Genomic DNA, 26,527 nt, shown 5'->3' with positions numbered 1-26,527 from the left:
AATTCAAAGGCTAATATCAAAATTAAAAAAAGATAGAACGATTTTAGAAAAGCGATCTCGACCTTTTCACTTCAGCCACATTGATATGTTAGATTCAAATTTGTAATAAAACTTCGACCATAGTACCAACTTTTTTCGTTATTTTTTAAGGTAACTTACAAAGCAGAAATCGATTGGGGTTTTTTTGTATTTCTGTAAAAGTCGTAAAAATCTATGTCAATAACGCTTCTTTTCATGTCTATAATTTAAGGTGCAAGGTAAAGTTAAAGAACTGCAGTTTGCCCTTAACAAGTTGATAGTTAGCTCACTTCAAACGGGTGATTTGGCTAATAAACCGACGGTCATTGGTTCGAACAACTCATCAATCGCGTGTTTATACTTGTTATATATGTTTGTGCATATAAGAATGTGAACCGTTCCTTATTTTGGTGAATATCGAAAGATTTGAAGTAGTAAAACAACGGACAAGTTGACTGGTTCTCGTTCAAATGGGACTATAAAAACGAAAGGCAGATTTATCACCTTCACAAAATCTCTGAGTAGAGCACGAAGTGGCATTTTGAAAATGATGTCATAAATCGTCAGTTGTTTAAATACAATTAACATAAAACGTTGTAGCAAAAAACTGTCATTTCTATTTGTTTTCTTTATTTGATTGTTTATTTTATTGTTTTTCGATATTTTGAGAGGGTGCTCAGTGCCTTCAAACATCTTTAAGTTTCGAAATCACAAGCTTAAAGAAGCACTCTTACTCCCAAATATAATTTACCACAATTAATAGAAATGTTTTGATATACCAAAAAGAATGAATAAATGTCGAAAACAATGTTTTATATTTACATCCGTACTTGATTTTCTGAATGATAAAAATTGAGTTCATTTTGCATGAACCGGTCGACCTTTCGTGACCTATGTAGGCGGAGTTTGGCAACAAAGCAACGCTCTGATTGGGCGTAGTGATCTTACTACGATCTACTTTATTGCTAAATATAGCATGGCACATGTTCTGTTGAATGCCGGCTTGTTTACATGTTTCTTTTGATGTTTTACGAAGAATTTAAATGAAAGCCATTATTTTCTAGAAGTATCATTTGGAAAATGCTTTATTTTGCATTTGTTAACCAAAGAGCACTCATTGAACAAATAATAAAGACAAATTAAAATTGACACGGTTTTTACTACGGTTCGTCTGTAACAACTGTCAAAACAAACATGGCTGATGATTCTAAATTCGGCGATTTCTTTCTAGGACAAATGTATTCGTTCGAACAAACATCTTAATATTGACAATTCGAGAAGACTAGCACATCACAACACTTCAATATCTTTACGAATGTTAAAAGACAACAAAACAATGAAATTATGACGCTATAATTACCCTGAACTGAAAGTTATCCATGAAATCACCATGACCACATTTTTTATGCCCACTCACATGGATCATGCATATGTAAAACATGAGTTAAAATGTATCGAAAGTTCTCTTGATTAAAATGAACATATTACAACAAAAATCATTATTACCTCCACATATTTTACAGAAACTACCAAATAATAAAAATAAATCTTTGATTATTTATCTCTTTCTGCAAATTACTTATGGACTATTTATTATGCGGAGGATAAAAAGAACGCCCAGCTAAAACACCAAGGGTGACAAGTGCTCTACCATTTACATTCGCTCTTCACGTTTTGTTCCCCTGTGTTGTAATTAAAGGCTTATTCTCAATCGCTATTAGGTCGGAAAAAAAAGAAGAAGGAAAAATGTAAATATAAGTATTGATCCTTACTTTTTGTGCGTTCATGCGGTTTATGCATATGCAAAATCGCGGCCGAGCGTTCATACTGCATGAACGCACAAAAAAATAAGAATCAATCCTTAAATAAACGATACCTAAACTAGAAAGAAAGGTGCAGATAACATAGTGTATCTAACTTATGAGACTATAGTAGATCGCAGTAAATATTTTAGCATTCACCAATCATTTGGTATTTTTTTCGTTTTTAGCTATTAAATACACGGTTACATTCTTTTATTAGTATTTTATTTTCTATAAATGCATTACTTAGTAAGTAGTTATATGTATATTAATCAAAATGTATGTTTGCTATACATGTGTATGTATTGATGTTGAACAAGAGTGTCGCTTTAATGAATTTCATCAATAAAACTGGACTAGATTAAACAATTCAAGTTGAATTGTATGAAGATGGAAGTCATATTACAAGGGTGCCGCTTATGTTTGAATGCCAACTGCATGCTGATTTTAGAAAGAAATGTATACGTAGATAGTTATGTCATCTATGTTCAAAGTAATTGACTGTTTTGGCAACCTTTTGTCTTATTTTGATACTAGTTACTGAAAAAACTGCTGAAAAATGTCAGATGAGTTTTCATATTTACGTTAAAATAATTGCTTTTTGCCGAAAAATGTTTTTCCTAAAGCATTGATAACGCTTTAAGCCATAAAACATAAATTTTCGAACGTAAATATGAAAATTGCGATCTGAGTATATTGTCAGCAGTTTTATATCACTGGTTTCCAAATATTTACACAAAAATTGGCTAATTTCAAGGCAAAAAGCTAAAAAGTTGTCAAAACGAACAATCTGTGAGAGTGCAGCTTTAAACTTCTAAAACACATTAAATAACTTATTTTCTTGCATTACGTTTGTTTAATCATAAACAGTAATTTGTGACCGATCGCTTTGATCAGGGGTCACACTGACCTGTTTCATTGTCTAGATTTGTTTGAAATGTTTAAACGAAATAAATTTTGTTCTGTTCTGTTCTGTTCTGTTTAAAGGAGCTTACGATTTTGATTACATAATAGAACAATTATCAAAATGGCTTGACCGAGTATATCCGATGATCCATTAAGATTTCAGACCGCTTTTCAAGCCCTAATGTTTGGACCGCTTTTAAATCCAATCCTAGCGGATAATTGAATTTTGTAGAATAGCGAAGAAAATATTGTCTTATGCGGTACACTAGTATAATGATAAGTTTTATGCACGAGGATTTCGTGCAGGTATGATATTGTCTATTGTACATTATTCCGGAGTGCACATATGTTTTATTATTATTATTTTACTGTATGTGTTTTTCATAAATTACATATAAATACTCAACTCGTATGTCGGCTAGTTTATTTCTGTCATATTGTTAACATATTCAGTAAGCGAGGCCCGACATAAGTGTGTGTATACCACGTGATAAATTACGTCATATAAACTACGTCGGACGGCAACATTTTGCTTAAATCGAATACTCCAAACCAAGATAACTTTTCTTTTTCTACACCATTTTAAATGAAATTTTAGGGAGGTTTATGCTGCTTAAAGAGACCCGCCTTCGTTTCGTTATCGGAGTTTGATTGGATGATAAGTTTTAGTCGGGAGTCCATAAGGGGAAAAGTCGCTTATTTTTGACGGTCCATGGCATCGGAGAGTAGAATTTGGCATGCATGCTATATCTTAACTTTTCACAGGTATATAAAATTTAGTAAGTGGTAAATGAAGGCCAAATCCTAAGCTCCATTTTGATACCATGTGGGTTATTGTAAACCTAAAATTGACAAAGATATGGTGTTTTTTCAATTACCATGTATATAAAGTGCACTCAGTTGACCTTTGACCTAATTCTGAGCATATAGGGCAAAATCTCGAGTGGCATGGGGCAGTTTCAGATTGCTAACATATCAAAGTTAAGATATAGCACGCATGCCACATTCTACTCTCCGATGCCATGGCTCGTCACATTTTCCTCTGATGGACTCCCGACTATTTACTCAAACACTTCGACAAAACTATTTCCAAACTAATGTTTGACAGTGCTCCATGAGGCGGCGGTTTTGTGAAAAGGTTTGTCGAAGTATTTTCAGAAATTAAACTCACAATCAAAGTCTGGTAAAAGACCGAAGGCGGAGCTCTGTAAGTGGCGTAGACTGCAAAATGTTTCATTTAAAATGGTGAAGAAATTGTAAAGTTATCTTTGTTTAAAGGTTTCATTCAGAGAAAAATATTTTCTTCCGACGTAACATTTATGACGCAATTTATCAGGTGGTATACACACACTGGACATGGTGACTTGAAAGCTTTTACCGGCGGAAACGGGCACACGTTTCCTGCATGTCTTTTTCATAAAGCCATTTTTATCTCTGTTTTGTCTTGGGCGATTCGAGTCACAGCTGAATGTTTTTTTTTGTTTCCATTCTCATTGATTTTTGTAAAAAAAAGAGTATTATTTTATGAGAGTTCATATACATTTATGTACAAAAAATACATATACATTACTATTTGTATCTTGTACATACCGGTATTGACACAATAACCCGTCTGGTGAAAGCATTTCGTCTTGTTTCATTTTATTAAGATGACTATTTAAGTAGAGCTTATACCTTATTTATAAATATGATTTTATATAGCATATATAGACAGCGATGTACAGTTAGATAATTTGACCAAATAACCCTCATGTCTCCCATTTTATATGCCGCGTGATTTAAAGATGCACTATTACTCCCAAATAAGATTTACCATATTTAAAACAATTGTTTTAATTTACCAAAAAGGATTAATTAATGTCTAAAAACAATGGTTCTTGTGAAGGATATTGCGTTTAATATGAGACGATAGTAGATCACAGTAAATCTTTCAGCATTCACCGATCATTTAATATTTTTGCGTTTTCTGCTATTAAATACACGGTAATAAACTTGTTAACAGTAATTAAGACTTTCCATAAATTATTAAGTAAGTTGTTGAAGGTTAATCACTCAAAATTTATGTTTGTTATACATGTATTGATTTTGAATAAGAGTGACACTTTAATATATTACAACGCCAGTTACTGAACGGATGGAATGAGACCAGAGCGTGGCGTGTGATGGAGATCTTCAGTTTCCATGGCTATAACATGACTTGACACCGACGCCTTTGAATGTTTGTGCATTGGAATAGATAGCCCTGTCCGTGTCTTTCCTTTACTGCTCTCAGCTATATGACATATATTCCGTTGCTCTTCGACCGTCTTGTTTTCGTCCGCGGACTCCGGTATTGGAGACGGTACGCTTGTCAATGAGCGATGAGTATTTGAAATATCTTGATCGCTGTTGAAGGAATTGTCTGAGTTGTCCAGTTGAAGTCGCTTTGCCATCGATTGTTTCTTACGTTTCTTTTTTCCGTTAGGTCGTGGTGAACCAGTATCATCGCTTCCAGGTTTGTGATACATATTGTCGGAGGAAATGGCCTGTCCATTTATTTTGGCACTGTTGGCGTTGTCGGAGATTTTGTACATCTGACCGTTTGTCTTAGTGGTCCAAGGGGCCGGATGTTGGTATATGGAGCTGGCAGTCGTCTCCCGGACCAGGTCAAACTCTAAACTTCCGGTGGAGAGAGCAGACCGCATGGACGGTTCCCGCGGTGTCACAAAGCCGTTTCTGCCAAAACAGAACAGTCAATAATTGTTTATACAAAAGACTATATTATTAAATCGTATTACTTTGGCGATTTTTATTGGATTAAACGTGGTCACATGACCGACGATAAATTGCTGTGTTGACTCGTAGGCGGAACCTTAAAACACGTATTGACCTGAGCGAGAATCATTTCGCGAGCGAATCGCCTGGGTACGAAACTGTTACGTCATAAACTCAACTTCCGATGTAAACAAACATGGCGTCTGGCGAGCGTTTTGCTTCGCTGATAGTAATACATAGTTATATGTACATTATATAGTTGGGTTTTTTAATAATTGTATAATTTTTTGATCAGGCAAGATTGATCTTGATATATATGTTTAAGTTCTACGTTTATACTGAAAGTTTAAAATCTATGATAAATTAAAAAAAAAACTTTCCCTGGGTTTATGTTATTAATCGTAGACTATTGATTTAATAATAAAACAATTATTGCACTACAGTTTCGGTCGACACGGTGATGTCCCTTTATCAGGTCGATAAATCACCATATCGACCTCACTGAAGTGCAATAATTGTATAATATTAATAGATATTTAGGACTGGTCGGCTTTGATAAAAATAAATGTTTTGGTCTTAAAAGAGTTTGTCAGCTAAGCATACGTTTAAGCCCTCTAAGAACGTGCTATTATTAAACGTGTTTTATGTTTTTACCACAAAATACTTTTAGTATGTGCAATGATCAAAGACCTTGAACATTACCTGGGTGTCATTGTGTATTCTGGGTGTAAGGGCGTCGGAAGTATCCGGGAGTCCATTACGTGCTGAGAGTGATCTACTGGAGCCCTGGAGATGGGGAAGGCTGAGGCTTTGGCCGGAGCTCGAACGTTGTCCACTTTGCAGGAACCGGCTTTAATTAAATTACATGTACAAACTATTAATCACGTGAAAAATATCCAGGCTGTAGCTTTGGTGCTTTGAGAGAAGGGAATGCGGATAGCTGGAGGAGAGATGACGTGGGCTCTTTCGAAGAAAAATGTCAATAAAATATTTACACATATAAAAATATATATTCACTACATGGACACATAATTTGGGAACAAGTTGTGCATTAGGAGCTCGGGAGGAGGAGAAGAAGGCCATGATCGTGGAATGTATATGTATCTTAAGATAAAGAATGGCCGTCAATAACAATGTGTGTATACCACACGTGATAAATAACGTCATAATCATATGCTACGTCGGAAGGCAACGTTCTGCTGAAAATGAAGACTTAAATCAACTCTTCTTTTACACACCATTTTAAATGAAACACAGGGCAGTCTATGCCGCTTACAGAGCAACGCCTTCGTTTTATTACCGGAGTTTTATAAGGTGATTAGTTTCATAAAACACTTCAATAAAACTGTTTCCAAAATTATGATTTGACAGTGCTTCGTCAGACGGCCTTGTATTGAAAAGATTATTCGAAATGTTTTAAAAAACTCTCAATCAAACTCTGGTAAAAGACCGAAGGCGGGGCTCCGTAAGCGGCAAAGACTGCGTTATGTTTCATTTGAAATGGTGAAGAAATAGTGTTATCTTTGTTTAAAAGTCTTTATTCGAAATAAAATATTGCCTTCCGACATAGCATTTATGACGCAATTAATCACGTGGTTTACACACACTGAATAAAGCATAAGAATACGTGCAATAAAACAATACATTTGTTTATAAAACATGTTTGGGGTGCTGTGAGGAGTGAAAACATCGGGCTTAGCTCAAGAGTGTTGGTAGTTTTTTGTCAATATAACCTACATACAGCTGAAGTTAAAGGTTAAAACAATGGCGGTAGACGATGGTTTGAGCGTACCTCTGAGACTTTGGCCACGGCTACTGAAGCTGAATTTAACAGAAATGTAAACTGGGAACCGGCTGTAAGCCTCTAATATTGCACTAATGCACCAGTCAATTGTTACCACGCCCCCCGCAGGTCCGGGGAATAGTGGGGACTTTGACTTTCGGTCCAGTCAACCCCGGCTAAAATCCCCGTCCTGAGGGGACGAACAGATGTCAAAATCCCCGCCAAATGTCTCCGCACCCCAGGGACCCTAGGTAAGGCCCATTCCCCGCTATTTTTAAAGCGTAGACAAAATCACCGCATTCATCCGGTACTGCGGGGCCACCTGAAAGGTGAAAACACATCCCATTTCCCCGGCTACCCCTGGTATATACCCGGACCTGGGGGCCGTGGTTACAATTGACTGGTGCATTATAAATAAATACCAAGAATTAAATGTTGGATTTTGCATACAACAAAAGCTGCCTGTGTTTTTGTAATCAAAACAGAACAATACTTAGTTTAATACACCGGGGAATTTAAAAGTTAGTTGGGTGTTAAATATACTTTTAAAAAATAACGCATTACAATTATGGACCGTACTGGGTGTTTTTTTTTAATATTTTGACTATCATAACTATATATGATTATAATAGGAGAAAAATGTTCTCGCTGAAGATTGTTCGAGAAATTGGAGAATACCTATGCCCTTGATGACGAAAGCGTACACAGCTAAGGTGACCAAACCGACAGCCAGCAATGCCGACAGAATGGACAACGCGATAACCGCAGTCAAAAGGTCGTCACCGCCGCTTGACGCTTGAGATGAACTTTCTAAAACTGAAAATAGAATATGTATCATATCAACGGATCAGTAAATATTATTTTATCAGTGGAAGAGTGCTTATCCAAAAGATCTTAATCTAAGTTAATTAAGGTTGGAAACATTAATGATTTTTATCAAGATGTTTTGTCAAAACCAATACAATTCTCTCTACAGTGTATATAATTATTAAAGTTCTTATCATAATTGTGATAAATGAACATTCATTACCATGTTGTTTAATTATATGTAGTTTTCTGCAGGCTATATATTATTGAAAATTCTTAAGAAAAATTAAATAACTTGTTCAATCTTAATTTTAAATTTTACCATATGAATTCATTTCATCAACATTTTTCCCCATGCACCAAGAAAAAGTGTTTGTATACAGGTATAGCATATTAAAACACATATACTGTAAAAAAATATATTATCATGTTTAAAGCACAAAAGAACATACTTAAAGCTGCACTCTCACAGATATACCGTTTTTACAAAAAAAAAATATCTTGGAAAGAACAAATTTGTGCGTAAACATCTGCAAACCAAAAATAAAAGATTGCTGACAAAAGATCAGATCGCAGATTTTCATATTTCCGTTCAAAAATGAAGGTTTTATGGTTTAAACCGTTAAAAACGGTTTGAGAAATATGCATAAATTATCAATTTTTTAACATATATATATAAAAATCTGCAATCTAATTTTTTTGTCAGCAGTCTTATATAACTGGTTTCTATGCATTTTCGCAAGAATTGGCTTGTTCCAAGACAAAAAATAAAAACGGTTGTCAAAACGTTCAATCTGTGAGAGTGCAGCTTTAAACCCCAAAAAAATGTTTATTGTCATTCATATAACGACTCTGTTGTATAAACTTACTAAAAGTGTATCGGTACTTGGTAAAAGTGTATCACTGGTTTAGCACTCTTTTCCGATCCTAATGGAAGTCAATACATGTGGTTTAATAAACTATACATGTATATTCAGTACATGTATATCATACATCTAAAACTCATAGATTAATTGGTATTTTTCATGACGAATAAAAGTCAAAAAAATGTTTTTTTATGAAGGATTCCGAGAAAAAGACCAGAGTAAATGTTTTAGCATTCACCAATCATTTAATATTTTTTAGAAAACTACTCCACGACCTCACTGAGATGAAGTTGACGTAAACGTTGAAGTTTTATAAATAACCGTTTTATTATAACGTTAATAATGATGGAAATAGAGTATATTTGTTTATTTCAGTGTAAGATCGTATTTTATTTCACGAGTGTCATAGAAAAACATATTTTCACGAGTGGCGAAGCAACGAGTGAAAATGTAGTTTTTTATGATCACGAGCGAAATTAAATACGATCTTACACTGAAATAAACATTTTTTCTGTTTCTTTTATGCTTATTTTCGGAGTTTTATTTGTTTGTTTTTTTATTTATTTCTGAATTACCCCCTTTTTTGAAAAGGGTGGGCTTTACGCCGCAACCCGTGGGGCGCCCCTCATGCATAGTTATAGCTGTCAACTTTTCTACTTTCGGTCTGCTGAGAAATAGTTCTCTGCTATTCATTCTTATAGCTTAATATTCGCTGGGTTTTTTTATTGCAACGCTTTATGAACAGTAAACAATGAAGTATTATTAGTGCACATATGTTCCAAAAAATAATGAAAACACTTTTTATTTTAAGATGGGCATGAATACAAAACCAAATTACTACGCCGCTATTAAAAGAATGAAAATTTTGGAAGGTCAAATGTGTTAGCAAAACAAATGTGGATATTCATTGGATTTTAACCATTCTTCTTAGTTTAAGACTGCATGTACGCGTGTTTATAGTAAGTTAATATTCAGTCATCTTACTGTCAGAGACCAGTCTGTTTCGATTTAAAATGTTTGTTTTTCAGATAAAGAGTTTGTTGACACATTTTGAGGTGTGGTGGGGTAAAAAATATCGGATCTATCTGTAAAATGTGTGAATTCTCCAGGAAGCTCATTTTACGTAGTACAACGGTTAGCAGTTCAAAATACATTTGAACGAGGATATAAAATTTTATTTATGTTCGAACAGTTGTTTTTGCCTGTAATTTGTTTGATATGAAAGCAAATGATCGAACATTCAGCTTCAAAGATCAGTAAAATGTTTGATAAACGGGATAACCGGTAATAAACGGTAAGTTGTTAATTTCCAATTATATATTTATTTAAATTTATAAAATATTTCTTTCTTTTTTTTAAAACATTTTTTGACATAATTTACTGAAGTCCAATATTCTGTTTTGATCAAGGCAAGTACATGTAACAACAAAGGAATTTAAAAGTAGTTCTGAAAGTTGATATTTTCACTCCTTATTTTGCAGTGAAAATATCAAATTGATATTTTCACTGTTGTTATTTCGCTGTTAAAACCCCATATTTCATCGTAAAGCATGAAAGAAATAATGCTCCACTACCGCACTGAGATGAAGTTGACGTAAATGTTGAAGACCACGTTCCGTTACTCGAGCATTGTAGAACCGAATTGACGTCACCGTCTAACGTGTAACCGATCTCACACGTCAATTCGCCGTAAGTCGTCGTGCCGTTGGATTTTAACGTATACGCTCCTCCTGTAGTTGTTGGTGGGTCAACGCATGATACTAAATAAACAGAACAGAACAGAAGTTTTATTTGACTTATGCAACAATGCATCGCGTTAAACAAATATATACAGTAAACAAATCGTTCATGCATGTGATCATCGTGACAAGGTAGCCGATACCATTTATCAATTACCATTCATGTATAGCTGAAAAATATAGATATTGTTCATGTATATCAATATTGTGAATAATAATAGATTTAAAAAGCTGTATAGCTAGTAAATAAGATATAGTAATGGTTAAAATAATGATTATACGATCAAAACTTAAACAACATTATTGAAAAGTTTTTTATATGACACTAAAGTGGGGGCATACTTAGATATATTGATCTTCAATATACTTGTAAAGGCAGATAACTGTGTAGAAATAAAAATATATCAGAAGTCTCATAATAAAGTAATAAACGAGAGATATCACTCGATGTAAATTATACCCCACAACACCACTCACTGGGAGTGGTGGATGCTCCTGTTATGCCCTGTGTCGGTGTAAAGACATCAGTTAAGTAATTGGTCTTCAGTTCAGCTTTGTAATAGTTAGATGACATAAAGTAACCTTTTAATGATTAACAATGGGCGGAGAGAGCGTAGCCCTTCTTAATCATTAAAAGGTTACTTCGGGTCATCTAACTGACAATGAATACAACCTCATGGGCTGTTAGATTGTCAAAGCATAATCTTGTGTATTGGATGAGTGGCAGTAGGTGGAACTTCAAACCCCCACGGAAGCTGAAATTTTTAATAACTAAGCCTTGTACTTAGTGATTGCCTATCTGCAATTTCATTTGCTGTACATGTAGGCTGTATTGTAAATAAAAATAATGGCAATAACATATGTGAAATAAAGCATGAAATTGTCTTTTTAGTTTTTAAAACAATACAACAGTTTTTAATTAAGTTGACTGCTTGGTTTACCGTTGCTGTATTAATAGCAGGATAATTATATGTCCTGTATTGACTTTATAGTTTGACCTTCAATTGACTTTGTTCAGTCAGTGTTAGGAGAGTGAGTGACATTATGCACCAGTCAATTGTAATCACGGCCCCCCAGGTCCGGGGAATAGCCGGGACTTTGACTTTCAGTCCAGCCAACCCCGGGTAAAATCCCCGCCCTGCGGAGACGAACTGATGGTTAAACCCCGGCCAAATGCCCCCGCATCCCAGATACTCTATATAAGGCCCAATCTCCGCTAAATTTGGCGCTATGACAAAACCACCGCGGTCACCCGGCCCTTGTGACGTAACAGCCACAGAACTCTCTAAGTGTTCACTTAAACTGTTGGAAGTCTTTAAGTTATTAAACAATAATGTCAGTTCTTTATTGCTCCACGTTCTTTCTAAGTATAATAATAAGTTCTAAATACAGCATGACATTTAAGGTAATCCCGCATCCTAACTGCCGTCCATTAAGGACCCAAGGCCGCTCTCCTTGCCTTGCCTAACCCCTCCTGTCTTTTTACATCCAAAATCATCTCTCTTATACTAATTTGTGGTCTGAATATGACAGCTTTACAACCCAAGGAATACACGTTTTTTGTAATTAACATGACCATTTTGTACATTTGTACCAGGTCGGCTGTCAACCATTTTCATATTCAAATGACAATCAAATATGCCATTAATTACTAAACATACAGTATGTAGACACATATCCATTTAATTTAATCTTAATTATATCTTAAATATAACGTATTACGTCACATTCTATACGTAACTCTGTTACGTGACACCCTGCGGGTCCACCTGGAAAGTAAAAACACGGCCCTTTTCCCCAGCTATCCCCGGTATATCCCCGGACCTGGGGGGCCGTGGTTACAAGTGACTGGTGCATTATAGAGAATACAGTATAAAAGTGAAAAATAAGTATCAAAATAATCAAAGGGGAATAACTCTAAAAAACCAAGTACAAACTTGTTTTTTACTTTAAAGCGCATATCTCAAAAACGTATAGAGTAATCGCGAGAAGTAAAACGATATAGAAATTATACACAAATAATCAAAGGGACATAACTAAATAATATGAATGTCATACAAAAAAACAAGTTTACCTTTCCTCAGCGGAGTCAATGTGTGTATAAATTCGATGTCAATACCGCAAAAACGAGTTATGACAAAAAGTAGACTTGTCTCGGTACAACAAAAGTATAAAAGTAAACAAAGGGCAATAACTTCAAAATACCACCAAGTGTGTATGAAGTTTAAAGTCAATATCTTAAAATGTGATTTGTGGAGAAAATTAAAAAAAAAGAATGAAAACATTCAAAGGGCAATACACCCTGGGAGTAGGGCTATTGGTCCCAGATACCATATGTGTAAAGTTTGAAGTCAATATCATAACAAGTATGGAGTTAAAAAGGTAAAAAATATAAAAAAAATATTCAAAGGGCATCACAATCTGGGAGTGTAGCTATTGGTCCCAGATACCATACACTAAATAATGATTCTTTTACACAGCACCTCTCATAAACATAGTCAATATGTGTATGAAGTTTGAATTCTTTACCGCAAAAGCATATGGAACTACATGTATAAAGATAAGTAAGGTTGAAGTATACAAATAATCAAGGGCAATAACTTTACAATACCATTCACAAACATGTGTTTGTTATGCAGAGCACTTCTCCCATCACAGTTAATAAAAGTATGAAGTTTGAAGTCAATACCTCAAAAACTTATGGAGTATAGGAGAAAAGTATATTTGTCCGGGTATCCCAGGACGTACGGTAGTCCACCTCGATGGCTGTCAACGAGTTTGTTCACGTTTTTTTACTATGGCAGACTCGAGACAGGGATACATAAGAAATGTCAAAATAATAAAAGAGTATCCCTAGTCACGCATTATTGTAGCTAGGGCGTACGTGTGCAAGTATAAATGATCTGTATTTTGTAAAATTATTGTAATAGAACAATTTCCAAATATATGTTACCACATGAAGGGGAGTCCCCTGTAATCTCCCATTGACCGGTGACGTCACATGAGAGTGTTACACTTCCACTCAATGTCGAACCGATGTCACACTCTACAGACGCTGACGTCTGTGTGTTGTCAGACGTCAAAGTGTATTGGCCAGACGTCAGAGTCGGAGGGGTAACACATTGAACTGAAAACATATAATCTTTCCAATCACCCAATAGCGTTATTTCGCAACCTATGCCTCAGCCGATATTATGTCCCGTTTTTTTGTTGTTGTGTTGTTGTTTTTTTGGTAGTTTGGTTGTTGTTTTTTTGGTAGTTTGGTTGTTGTTTTTTGTTTTGTTTTGTTTGTTTTTTTGTGTTGTTGTTTTGTTGTGTTTTGTAGTTGTTGTGTTGTTTTTTTTTGTTTTGTTTTTTGTTGTTTTTTTTTTGGGGGGGGGGGCTTCAGAAAGTTATTTCAGTAAGTAAAATACAAACATTTGATACCGGATAAAAATCAACACAAAAGCAAATATTCGGCATTATGCACGAGGTGATATATCTTTTTGAAAATGCTCTTAATAGAATGCATGCCAACTCATTCGTTTCTATAAATTGTCGAACGTAACAATCTATTCTGTAAATGAATTAGACAGAACGGATAATGTTCCACTTTATAAGTTGCACTTACTGCAATCGGGGACAATGGAGCTCCACGTGTTGGCGTCAATACAGGTTGACGTCACTTCGCCGGAAATCGTGTATCCGACGTCACACGAAAACGTTGCTGACGTCACGGTTCCGTTAGTGGATAATGAAATACCCCCACTTTCTGGCGCTGTGATGCCGGAACATTGAACTAAAGTGAATCGAAATGATACTAGTAGTACTTGAATATAGCAATCCCGAAACGCGCATACAAAGAATGTGTCCAAAATCATGACGTTTGTTGAGATCTTATTTTAAGTTTATAGTTATTCGGGTATTTATTCATTTTAGGATAAGAAAAGTTGAAAATAAGTGATAATCCATACAAATCCGCCGAGAGAACGCAGGATACGTCGTCCTTCCGCACTATACATTTCGTGTGACGTAATATAACGTGAGATTAGTGACGTTGGGCACACACGCAAGGAACAGCACATGATAAATGCAGGTTCAAATTGCTCTGTCCTTAATTGGTTTACGAACATATATGTAATGCATACATTTTTCTACCAACTTACGGGTCGGTATCGATGTCGCCGTTCACTAAGCCACTGGGATCGTGACAACGGCTAAATATTGTTAATTCTTAGCACATAGAGGATCATCCCACGCTTCAATTCTTGTACTAGCTGGCCCTTTAGATTATAAGCAGCCGTGTCACCGCCCAAATATACCGGTACTGTGACAGGATTAGAGGATTGGTAATGTACCATTCCAGGCAACCATTGGGCACTCGATGCGCCATCCAGGTTATACACACCCTTGTAGCCGTCCACATATACCAGTAATGATACATAGGCTACACAATAATACAAAGTTAATTTCAACCACAAAGAGGATTTGTAATGTACCATCCCAGGGCAACATTTGGCACTCGATGCGCCATCCAGGTTATACACAGCCGTGTCGCCGTCCACATCTACTAGCACTGTTACCCTACCATCCCAGGCCATCATCCTAAAGTTTCCTCAATGTATTATCACTTGCTAAGCCGTTTATGGACACTGTTTTCGCAACATATGGAAAGCAATGTCAATTCTTACCACATTGAGGATTTGAATCGGACCACCCCATTCCTCCATCCTGGCACTGCCGGGCGGACGCTCCCTCCAGGTTGTACCAGGTGCTGCACGTGTATACGGCCGTACTGCCGTCTACGGAGACTGACACAGCGCCATGGCCCGGGGCCTCGGGTGCGACACAGTCTGGAAACAGGAGGAAAATGACCAAAGACAAATAAAGAGAGGTCAGACCCACTTAAATAGAGGCCGAATAGGCTACGCGTCCCATTAGTCTGTTTGTAATCTACAACCCCAAGGGATGCTCGGAGCCTCGATTTAGACTCTTACCACATCCGATAATATTCAGAGCCGTGTGTTTCCTAACTTTAACTACAACATTATATTTAAAGCTCCAAGCTGGGGTATTTGGGAGTAAAATATTTTGTTAGCATTGGAATTCTAGAAGAGATTTCTTTGTGCAAAAAATTACAGCAGGTTGGCGGCGATCCATCCCAAGCACCCGAAGTTAAACACGTCAGCGAAGAGCCTCCGTTCATGTAGTAGCCGTCAGCACAAAAGTATTCCGCATGTGACGTTAGCCCGTCGCTTGTTATGTTGTAGTCACCGTTCGTAAAAGACGCCAGCGGCTGACACTCAACTTAAATGTAAAATGGATAAACGGGTCATTTTTGAACCCATGTATCAACTACTTTAACATACTAAGATTTGGTTTATACAAAAATATTCAAGTTCGATTGGTTGATTCTGTGTAATTGCTTATAAAATCAAGCGCGATAGTTTTTTCTTGGATAAATTTTGTATCCAATTCATCCATTTTAAGAAACAAAAGAAAATGGCTTGAAGCTCATACTCAGGACCTTTTTGGGCGGTAACGTATATCACCACGTTACTTCAAACGAACGCAGAGTGTAACAGTGAAGCACCCCACCCCTTCCCCCTCTTAAAATCGTGCAAGTTTACTTTTTATTTCAATATACAAATGTAGAAGAAAAAAGTAATAAAATACGTCCGAAATGAACGTTTTCGGATTTAAAATTGTTAAAATTTCAAATCCCCCTGCAACACTTTAAACGGGAGACATTTCGATTCTGTGAGAGTCGTGCAAGTCAAAAGGCTACGCCCTTAAGATACGCCCCCTCTAACATAGAATCCTTAAAGCCACCCGTGCATATAAACACTTAATTAATTACCACATAAGGGTGCAGTACCGCTCCACGTATTAGATGACGTCACGCACGTCAATGATGTCACGCCTACAAGAACCCAGCCGACATCGCAGGAGTAAGTGGCCGTCAGTCCGTCTACAGAAAGCTCCACGTTACCTCCTGTGGGACTGCTAAGTACAGGACATGCTGGGGGAAAAGAACATCCGTACAATGTTTTAAAGCTGCACTCTCACAGATTTACTGTTTTTACAACTTTTTATTGTTTTGTCTTGGAAAGGACAAATCGCGGGCTTAGCGCAAAACGGTTGTAACTGACATTTTGAAAATTGTTCAGGAGAGCATAAAAACTGATTTATTTTCCTAGTTCCTATCATTTTCACTTTGTTTTTTTTAATTATAGTTTTAATTTTGTGTACTTTTCATGACAGACAGACAGACAGACAGACATTTTATTTCGACTTGCACAATGTACATCGTCAACAACACATATATTTATAATTATCAATGTCAACGTGAATGCATAGTAACAAACAATATAGTACACACGAGTATATATACAAAAAATAACAAAAAGTTATAATAAATAGGTTAAATATTGTAATATTAAAATATATCTAAATCAGAGGATGAACAAGTTTTACCATGTTAAGTTCTAACATTTATTAAAGAGGATCTTACTTTAAGAGAGTCTTTAACAAACATACATAGTTTAATAAGCTCAGTTCTATTATTTGATTGCAGCAATTGTAAATATTTAAATACAGACGGTCTTATATAATAGCATTTCTTAATATATAGCTTTCTCATATCATTAAAAGACAGGCACACACAGACAAAATGAAATTCATCTTCAATATCGTTGGAATTACAACATAGACAATATCTTTGATCGCGTACAATATTATTTCTGGCGTATCTACCGGTTTGGATACGAAGTGGGTGCACAGACAGTCGTCGTCTACAAAAGAAAAATCGTGAATAAATCAAAATAACACCTTGCAGTCAATTTCTAAAAGAGATATTTGTAAAACAGTCAGTTTTGCACAAAAAATTGAGGAATTTTCTAAATTTATTTTTGCGCAAAAGGGTTGTAACAGTCAGTTACAACTGTTTTGCCTGAAAAATTGAAGATATTTCTAAATACATTTTGCGCAAAAGGGTTGTAACTGAATCTTTTTTATTAAAGTTTCTTTGATAGCTTTAAGATATTTAACTTTTAAGCACTATTTATTACTTGCAATGTAAATTATACTTACATACATCAACTGAGGATAAAAGTTATGATTTTTTCCATTATTTTTTGAAAATTGAGTTGTGTATAGAACATCTTATATGCTATGTATATTTTTGTTAATATATTTATCACAAACAGGGGTTTGGGTAAAATTTTAGTTTAATACCACAATTATTATATATGAAAGACAATTAAATAATTTATTTATTTAAACAACAACAATATATACTGTAATCATCTTGAACATCATATTTTAAGTTAATAGTCAGCTTAATTTAAACTGTTAATGATGAATAACAGCATTTTGTTAATACAATTGTGAAGTGAATAGTAATTTCATTAACTAGTTTAAACATATCTATTTTACAACGATTGTGAAACAAGTTATTACAACATTATATTACTCTCGTTGGCACGATTTTACGCGAGAGTGTGGTCTTGTGTTGTGGGGGAAACCGGAGAACCCGGAGAAAACCCACTTGTCCGGCTTGGTGACCACAAACCAAACTCACATGCGCCCAAGCCGGGAATCGAACCCGGGTCGCCGGGTCGTTAATTTCATTAACTAATAAAGATATGCATGTATATTTCTTATATCTAGTTTTTAAGTTAAAATGACATCAAGAAACATTTTTACGAATACCATAGTATACTAATGACATCAGCTCTTATAATGACCATCATTGTGTACAAAATATACAAGAACTTGAAATTTATATAATCATTTAGCAAAATCATAGATAATAAATGAAAGCTATTTTAAAAGTGACAATGACCAAATCCGGTACCAAAACATCCTGATGAAATCATTCAAGGGGTAAGAAGCTCATAAATATCAGGCTTCCATATTCCAGTATGGCTTTACTCAGCACAAATTCCATCTCCTTCCCCCATGAATATCAGACTCTTTCCATCTACTCTTAACAAATCCTTAACCCCAGCATGATTTCCATCTACTTGCATGGCTCATGAATACTTTCCATCTACACTAAACCTCATTAACCCAAGCATGATTTCCATCATGAATATCTGAATACAATCCATCTACACTAAACATCACTAACCTGAATGATTTCCATCTACTTGGAGTCTAACTATCAGAATACATGCCATCTACACTAAACAACATTAACCAGCATGATTTCCATCTACTTGCATGGCTCATGAATATCAGAATACTTTCCATCTACACTAAACACCATTAACCTGCATGATTTCCATCTATTTGGTTTATGATAATCAGAATGACTTCAATTTACTTTAAACAAACCATTAACACCAGCATGAATTCCATTACCTTGGCTTATGAATATCAGAATACTTTCCATCTACTTTTAAACATATTATCAACCCCAGTACAATTTCCATGTTAGCTCATGAATATCAGAATTACTTCCATCTGGTACTCTAAACAAAGCATTAACACTAGCATAATTTCCATGTAGCTCATGAATATAAGAATTACTTTCATCTGGTACTCTAAACAAAGCATTAACCCTAGCACAATTTCCATGTAGCTAATAAATATAAGAATTACTTTAGTCTGGTACTCTAAACTAAACAAAGCATTAACCCTAGCACAATTTCCATCATCTTGGCTCATGATAATCAGAAAGCCTTTCATCTCCTCTTAAGTCATTAACCCCAGTATGATTTACATCTACTCTAAACAATTTATTAACCTTAGCCTGATTTCATCTACTTGGCTCATGAATATCAGATTAACTTCCATCTACTCTCAAACAATTCATTAACCCCAACACAAGTTCATTCTACCTGGCTCATGAATATCAAAATGTCTTCTATCTTCTCGAAACAAATCATTAACCCCAGCATGATTTCCATCTACTTTGCTCATGGATATCAGAATAATTTCCTTCTACTTGGCTCATGAATATCAGAATGTTGTCAATCTTCTCAAATAATTAACCCCAGCATGATTTCAATCAACTTGGCTCATGAATATCAGAACAACTTCTATCTACTCTTAAATAAATCATTAACCCTAGCATGTTTTCATCTAATCGGCTCATGAATTTCAGAATAACTTCCATCCACTCAAAAAAAAATCATTAACCCCAGCATGATTTCCATTTACTTAGTTCATGAATATAAGAACGATTACCATCTTATCTGATTTCTATCTATTTTTTATCCAGTAGTTACTTGTAGTATTGACCAGTAGTAACCAGCATGACAACCATGACACTGATGACACCATCTACCTACTATTTTACAACTATCCATACTGCCTACCCAGTCAGTTAGAAACACCAGCATGGCTTAACTGACATGGCTTATGAATACCAAAATGACTTAAATTGAGTTACTTCTTCGCTAGTCATGAACACACAAGCATGACTTTAAACTGTATAGCTCATGAATATCAGAATTACTTTACATAGGTACTTCTCGAAATTTATAAACACCAGCATGAACTCGACTACAGAGCTCATGAATATCCAAATGATCAATAGATCTACTTCTTCCTAGTCAAAATCATCAGCATGACTTCAAACACCAGAGTTCTTGAATATCAAAATGACTTCCCTAGATCTTCCCTAGTCATAAACACCACAATGGCTTGAAACTATATAGTTCATGAATATCAGAATTTTATCCATCAGCATGAATTCAAACTCACGAATGTCAAAATGACTTCAATAGATATACTTTTTTGCTATTGAAGATCATTCAATCAAGCGAGAGCTCATGAATATCACATGAACAAAAAGAAAAAGGGAACTTTTTTTTACTCTGAGAGTGACAAGAAATGCAATAAATTGGTTGCAACATAGCTTCCATTGGATAAAGTTTTCCGCTGGAAATAAGCGTGTTATAGGATACGAAATATTCAGTTAAAGTATATAACATTCTTCTAGAATTGGTAGGGGAATTAATTTGTGTTTTCACAAATTATGATGTAACTTAATCATTAGATCAATTGCCTTTGTTTTTCATTAGTTTATAAAAGTTTTTATTCTGTGTACAAAACATGTCAATATTGCCAAAATATGAAATTTTAACATGCAAACTCATTTTACCATAAAAAGCCCAAGAAATATAAATAAATAATAAATGTTTACAAATAAAAACTACTAAGAGAAACAATATTCTTGTAAAACACACACATTCTTTTCCTGTTTTAAAATCATGTCCGAACTTAACACAGAAAACTAAATTCTAAAAAGGGATATTTAATTTTAAACTTAAATTTACTTTCCTAATCATATTTTTCTTAAGCAAGAGCCTAAAAATACTATCAAATTTTTCAATTCTTTTTCCTAAATATATGACTTTTTTTATCTTATGGACAATATATCATACACATTATTAATATAAATGAATAAATAGGACTAAAGGAATAAAACATGAGATATTGTTCGTAATTGTGATGCTTAAACATGCATTTTTTTCATTTTGTTGGGAGTTTATTTAAAAAAAAAATCATTTTTCATCAATATGACTGTCTCTCCTCAAAAACAATGTTAAATAATCATGATGTAATCAATGATGTCATCATGATATTGGAGTTACATCCCATCCCAATGGTTTATTGATTCAAAGTTTTCTGTGCAAAACAGTTGTAAGTGCAGTTACAACCGTTTTGCACAAAAATAAATTGCCATTTTCAGATACAACCTTTTGACAAATATGGCTTTATATACATTTATCCTTAGATTACAGAGCTAATTTTTTGGGATATTATGGAGGCTTGTAAAAAAGCTTAAAAAATATGAAAATATCACTTTTGGAAAAAAGTCAGTTACAACCGTTTTGCGCTAAGCCCGCGAAATGTTTGCGTAAATATTTGCAAACCAATGATAAAAGATTGCTGGCAAAAGATCCGATCGCAGATTTCCGTTCGAAAATTAATGTTTAATTGCTTAAAACTGCAAAAAACATTATTTTTTGAACTGCAATATAAAATATGTGATTTAATTTTTTGTCAGCAGTCTTATATCACTTATTTCCATGGATTTTTGTAAAAAAAATGGCTGGTTCCAAGAAAAAAAATAAAAATGTTGTCAAAACGTTCAATCTATGAGAGTGCAGCTTTAAAGAAAAAACTTTAATCTGAGACGCCTTTTTCTCGAAACTTCTTTAGTTATAATCCTTATAACAGAATGTATGTGACATCATTATTTTTACTGCACCATTAATTATTTTCTATTCATTTAAACCATTGAAATCATACTGCATTTATGTTCATTCGTGACATTCATTGTAAAAAACACTTGGTAATATTTATATACAGCTTGCTGCTCATGTTTACAACTGAAGTTTCAGGCGCGTAGCTAGGGCCAATTTTGGATTACGCAGATCGATGCCTTAGGGTTTAGTAACCCCTACACCAACTGAGCCCCCCCCCCCCCCTCAGTTTTGCTTTTTTCAAATTCGTTTATTTTTTTGTAACAAACACTTCGACCTGTCACAATTGCATTACGTAACTGCGTATTTGCGTACAGTCAGCTATGCGTGAATTTAAACATTTTAACGAACTTTTAACTTCGATTACATTTTTTTTTAAATTATCAAAATGACTTGCCCTATAATTCCTGATATTAGATTATAATATAGTATACCGATTTCCGGCGCTTGTTTTAAGCGACAGTATGTAACGCTTAAGAACTAAGAACATGTTTCTTCTTATTTTAAGGCAGAACATATAACAATATGGATACCACAGCCGTTTCTTAATTATATGTGTATTTCAATGTAATTTTACACTACTTCTATTGACGCGTTAATATGAAAAGATTCACGCTAAGGGACAAATTTACCCCCAGGTGGCAAATGTGGACATAAAAACGTCAACATACACGGTGGTGAATTTGCCATTGCATTGAGGGCAAATTTGCCTCAAAATGGAGTAAATTTGCCCCCGTTGTGGTTTCACGTCATGTAAACGCAACATGCAACATTTTTCCTTACCACAAGCCGGTTCTGATCCAGACCACGTCCCGTCTGTCTGACATTCCCTTCTGTTGCTACCGGATATGGTATAAATTCCGTCACATGCATACGTTGCCATGGTTACCGCTCCGCTCGTTGTTATGGTGACATTTCCGTGAAACGGGTCTTTCAACGATGGACAAGGAGCTGTGATGACGATTGTTAGGTAGTATTTACAATATAAACATGAAACACAGTATTTGACAAAAAAAGAAGTAAAACTATTATCATTTGAAACCAAAAGTTCGGTCAAATATATGTCTTCCTTTTAATAGTATACATGCATTATCGACCTGCTGCTACGTATACAATTGTACGGCCTGGTTTAAACCTTCTATAAGTGACGCTCCTCGCCCCCCCCCCCCCCCCTCCCCCCGCCCTCAATCCCCTCTTATCATAATATAATACCAAACGTCTGTGTATTGATCTTGCTGTATTCCTTGGGATGGGTGTGTGGTGTACAAAGACACAAAGATTTGGTTACATGTTTACTGTGTGAAGTCCAATTAACAAGTGCTATGAAAGTTTACAGTATATAATGCACCAGGTAATTGTAACCACGCCCCCCCCCCCCCCAGGTCCGGGGAATAACAGGGACTTTGACTTTCCGTCCAGCCATGCCCGGGTAAAATCCTCGCCCTGCGGAGACGAACTGCTGGTAAAATCCCTGGAAAATGCCCCCGCACCCCAGCGACCCTAGGTAAGGCCCATTCCCCGCGATTTTCGGCGCGAAGACAAAACCACCGCATTCACCCGGCACTGCAGGGTCACCTGGAAGGCCCGGCTATCCCCGGTATACCTCCGGACCTGGGGGCGTGGTTTCAATTGACTGGTGCATAATAAACAATACATGTAAATAGAGTTTATGGTTAAAGGGAGGTAATTCAGTTTAACTCATTGTCTCTTGTAGTGTCTGAGTAGTGTATGTAATACAACATATCTTAATGTTATAATTACCAGCTACTGTCTTTCAGGTCGCAGACGATGATGATTATGCGATTTTTAATATCGTGTTTCACAAGCTCTTTATAAGTGGGACTGCAATTCAATTCAATTCAATTCAATTCAATATCTTTATTTCCTCCTTGCAGGAGATATGCATTTTATATACACATAGAAAAGTCAATATTCAAAATTATAATGGAGCATTACAAATATGTACAACATGTGCCCAATTAGGGTGATTAGTCTACCATATGTACTCTTCATTGAGTCACATATGTGTCATATTCAACTTAAACTCCATGAACACATTTGGAGATGTACTGAAATGATATCAGTAAGAATGTCATGTTCGCGTCATCTTCAAGTAATGGCTGTATCGGAGCACCCATGAGCCTTAACGCAAACATTGTTTGGCTCAAGTTCAATAACCCTGATACAAGGTCACTGCCACAAAACAAACTGTCGCTCAGTAGTTGAGACCTCAATAAGGCTGTCGATTTGCATTCGCTAATAACATACACAATTGTGTCCGATATCTGGAGGTTGCAGCGTTCACAGACGACCAAGTCCGTCCATTGATTTCCACGGCACCATATTTTAGCAACCGCATGCATCATGTTCCTATGATCAGCCCTGTTGCACACTTTGTATACAATAGATGGAGTGATGGTAGGCTGTAGTACCCTGAAGTAGGCAAAGTCGGAGTCCGTCATTACCCTATGTTTCCAACTGTGAGCTCCCACCGAGTACACAAGCTGTCTGACAGTCCTTTTCCACAACAACTTGGTAGGTAACGAAGAAGGATTGATGAGAACATTATTAATAAGAGAATGGAGGCCAAGTTGGCAAAGAATGTTACATATATCGGGTACGAATCCGTACCGCACGTTTGTATTACATGATAGAAATGACAAGTATCGTCGAATAAAGATGTTACGACAGGTGCATTTACAATCTAGGCTTAGAAGTTTGTGTAGAAACATAAGCTTCCTTACAGTAACATCACAACTAAGTTTGTGCAACCCAACCATTGATTCACACATATCTGACCTTGTACGAACATGGAATCCCTGTATTTTCTTAACAATGAAATGTTGGAATTTGTCAATCAAGTACACGTTGTGTTTAGTTAAATTACACCATAGCTCAGATCCATATAATACAATTGGTTTTACTATCTTTGAAAACAAATTGACACAAACTAAGGGGTTTGCACCATACGGGTTGACACCTTGAGCTGCCATAGAGAAGAAGGCGTTTCTGGCCTTTTGTATCCTATCTTGTATCCTCATGGTATAGTTCAAATTCGAGTCATGCCTTATACCCAAGTGGTTCACGTTATTTACTTGTTGTAATAATTTGTCTCCGTATATGATCCCTGCGACAGGTATGGACCTGCGCTTTGAAAATACGATGATATTCGACTTGGCAACACTAATGTCCATCTTCCAAGTTTTACAATACTTGTAAACAATGTCGATCATAATCTGAAGAAAGAGGGGGGCTACAGCGACTAGCGCAATGTCGTCTGCGAATGATGGGTTTCCCGCCTTTACGGACATCACCGTGCAACCGCTATTGCTATTCTCTAAGTCCAATAACAACTGATCGACGTAAACAAGATAGAGAAATGTCGAAAGTACTCCTCCTTGGCGTACTGATCTGCGAACGTTAATGATATCTGAGTTCAGTCCGTTTGTGCGTACCACACATTTCAGATTGTCATACGTGCTCATAATGATCCGTAGAAATTTTCCAGTCAGTCCTAACTGACCGAGTTTGTAAAACAAACCGGTGTGCCATACAGAATCAAACGCGGCTTTCTGGTCTAAACACGCCGTGTACACGTTACTTCCGGTTTCTATCTGCGTGAAGACTGTTTCCTGGAAGTTGAAGGCGGTTGTGAGACAGCTGAGTCCTGTCTGAAAACCCTGTTGCTGTGGCGACGGAAATTGTAGGCGATGCATTTTGATGTTGTTATTTATTCTGTTCAATAAGATTCGTTCAAAGATTTTACAAAAACAAGGCAATAGCGACACTGGCCGGAAGCTGTTGGGGTCATTCTTTGCTTTTCCTTTTCCCTTATAAAGAGGTATTATAATACTTGTCTTCCACGTCTCAGGTATTGTTTCGTTACGCAGGGCTGAGTTAAACAGCTTCAAGAGGGCGGTTTGTAACATTTTCTCTCCGTGTATGACATGTTCATTTAGTATATTGTCGATTCCTGGTGATTTTTGCTTCTTAAGCGTTTTTACAACTGATTCGACCTCAACTGGTAGTATTTCGCACAACAGCATTATGTCTTGGCGACTGTCATTGCTAGCAAAGTCTTGTACACGCATATTTATTGCTTCATCTTCACGCGAAAGATGATAGTTGTGATCGAACACATTTTCAAAATATTTTTGGAAGCCTTTAACGACATTTTCATCAGAATATTTCACATCATCAAATATCAGTTCGTTACAAATTTCAGTATTTTTCCCACTCTTACTCTTTAATGTTTTCCAGAACTGTCTATAGTCAAGCTCTGCGGTGCGATTCAGTTCATCTAAGTATTTGTTTTCACTTTCTCTTTGTTTTTGTCTCTGAATGTTCCTGAACTTTGCTTTAGCCTGCTTATATTCACGATAGGTATCGTACTCGTTACCTCTTGGTCGCCCTGCTGCCATCCAGATTCTTCGTAATCCTCGCGCAGCGGTGTGAGAGGCTTTTACTTCATGATCCCAATACGGTTTCGCACGCTTATTAAATTTGCTGACTGGTAGACAAGACGATGCCGTATGTAAGGTGTCAGTGATAAGTGCGTTTAAGAAGTCCGGTTTGCAATTGTCGATTTCTGTGTCTAAGATACACTTAAGGCCATCTTGAATTGCACAATTATAGCGTTCAATATTTTCAT

At 35.8% G+C, this 26,527-nt stretch overlaps 1 protein-coding gene across 1 annotated transcript; it reads right to left on the bottom strand.

Moving 5' to 3' along the window:
- Positions 1 to 4,003: 4,003 nt before the first annotated feature.
- Positions 4,004 to 22,836, bottom strand: LOC128230438 (CUB and sushi domain-containing protein 1-like). Its single transcript, XM_052942701.1, has 10 exons — positions 22,660 to 22,836; positions 16,515 to 16,676; positions 15,794 to 15,961; positions 15,346 to 15,507; positions 14,286 to 14,453; positions 13,629 to 13,802; positions 10,511 to 10,696; positions 7,942 to 8,079; positions 6,183 to 6,330; positions 4,004 to 5,441 (listed from the first exon to the last, which is right to left on the bottom strand). The coding sequence occupies exons 1-10, from the start codon at positions 22,757 to 22,759 to the stop codon at positions 4,850 to 4,852; spliced, it is 1,998 nt and encodes a 665-aa protein (XP_052798661.1). The 5' UTR covers positions 22,760 to 22,836; the 3' UTR covers positions 4,004 to 4,849.
- Between the last annotated feature and the right edge of the window lie 3,691 nt (positions 22,837 to 26,527).

Source organism: Mya arenaria, chromosome 4, assembly GCF_026914265.1.
Source record: "Mya arenaria isolate MELC-2E11 chromosome 4, ASM2691426v1".
Classification (NCBI taxonomy): Eukaryota; Metazoa; Mollusca; class Bivalvia; order Myida; family Myidae; genus Mya; species Mya arenaria.
This window is presented reverse-complemented; position numbering and strand designations above follow the sequence as displayed.

Coding starts and splice junctions, on each gene's coding strand:
- LOC128230438 (XM_052942701.1), bottom strand. CDS start 22,759: ATGGCAACGTATGCATGTGACGGAATTTATACCATATCCGGTAGCAAC. Junction 15,508..15,793: donor TGGATCGCCGCCAACCTGCT/GTAATTTTTTGC, acceptor TCCTGTTTCCAG/ACTGTGTCGCACCCGAGGCC. Junction 5,442..6,182: donor GAATACACAATGACACCCAG/GTAATGTTCAAG, acceptor CTGTTTTGGCAG/AAACGGCTTTGTGACACCGC.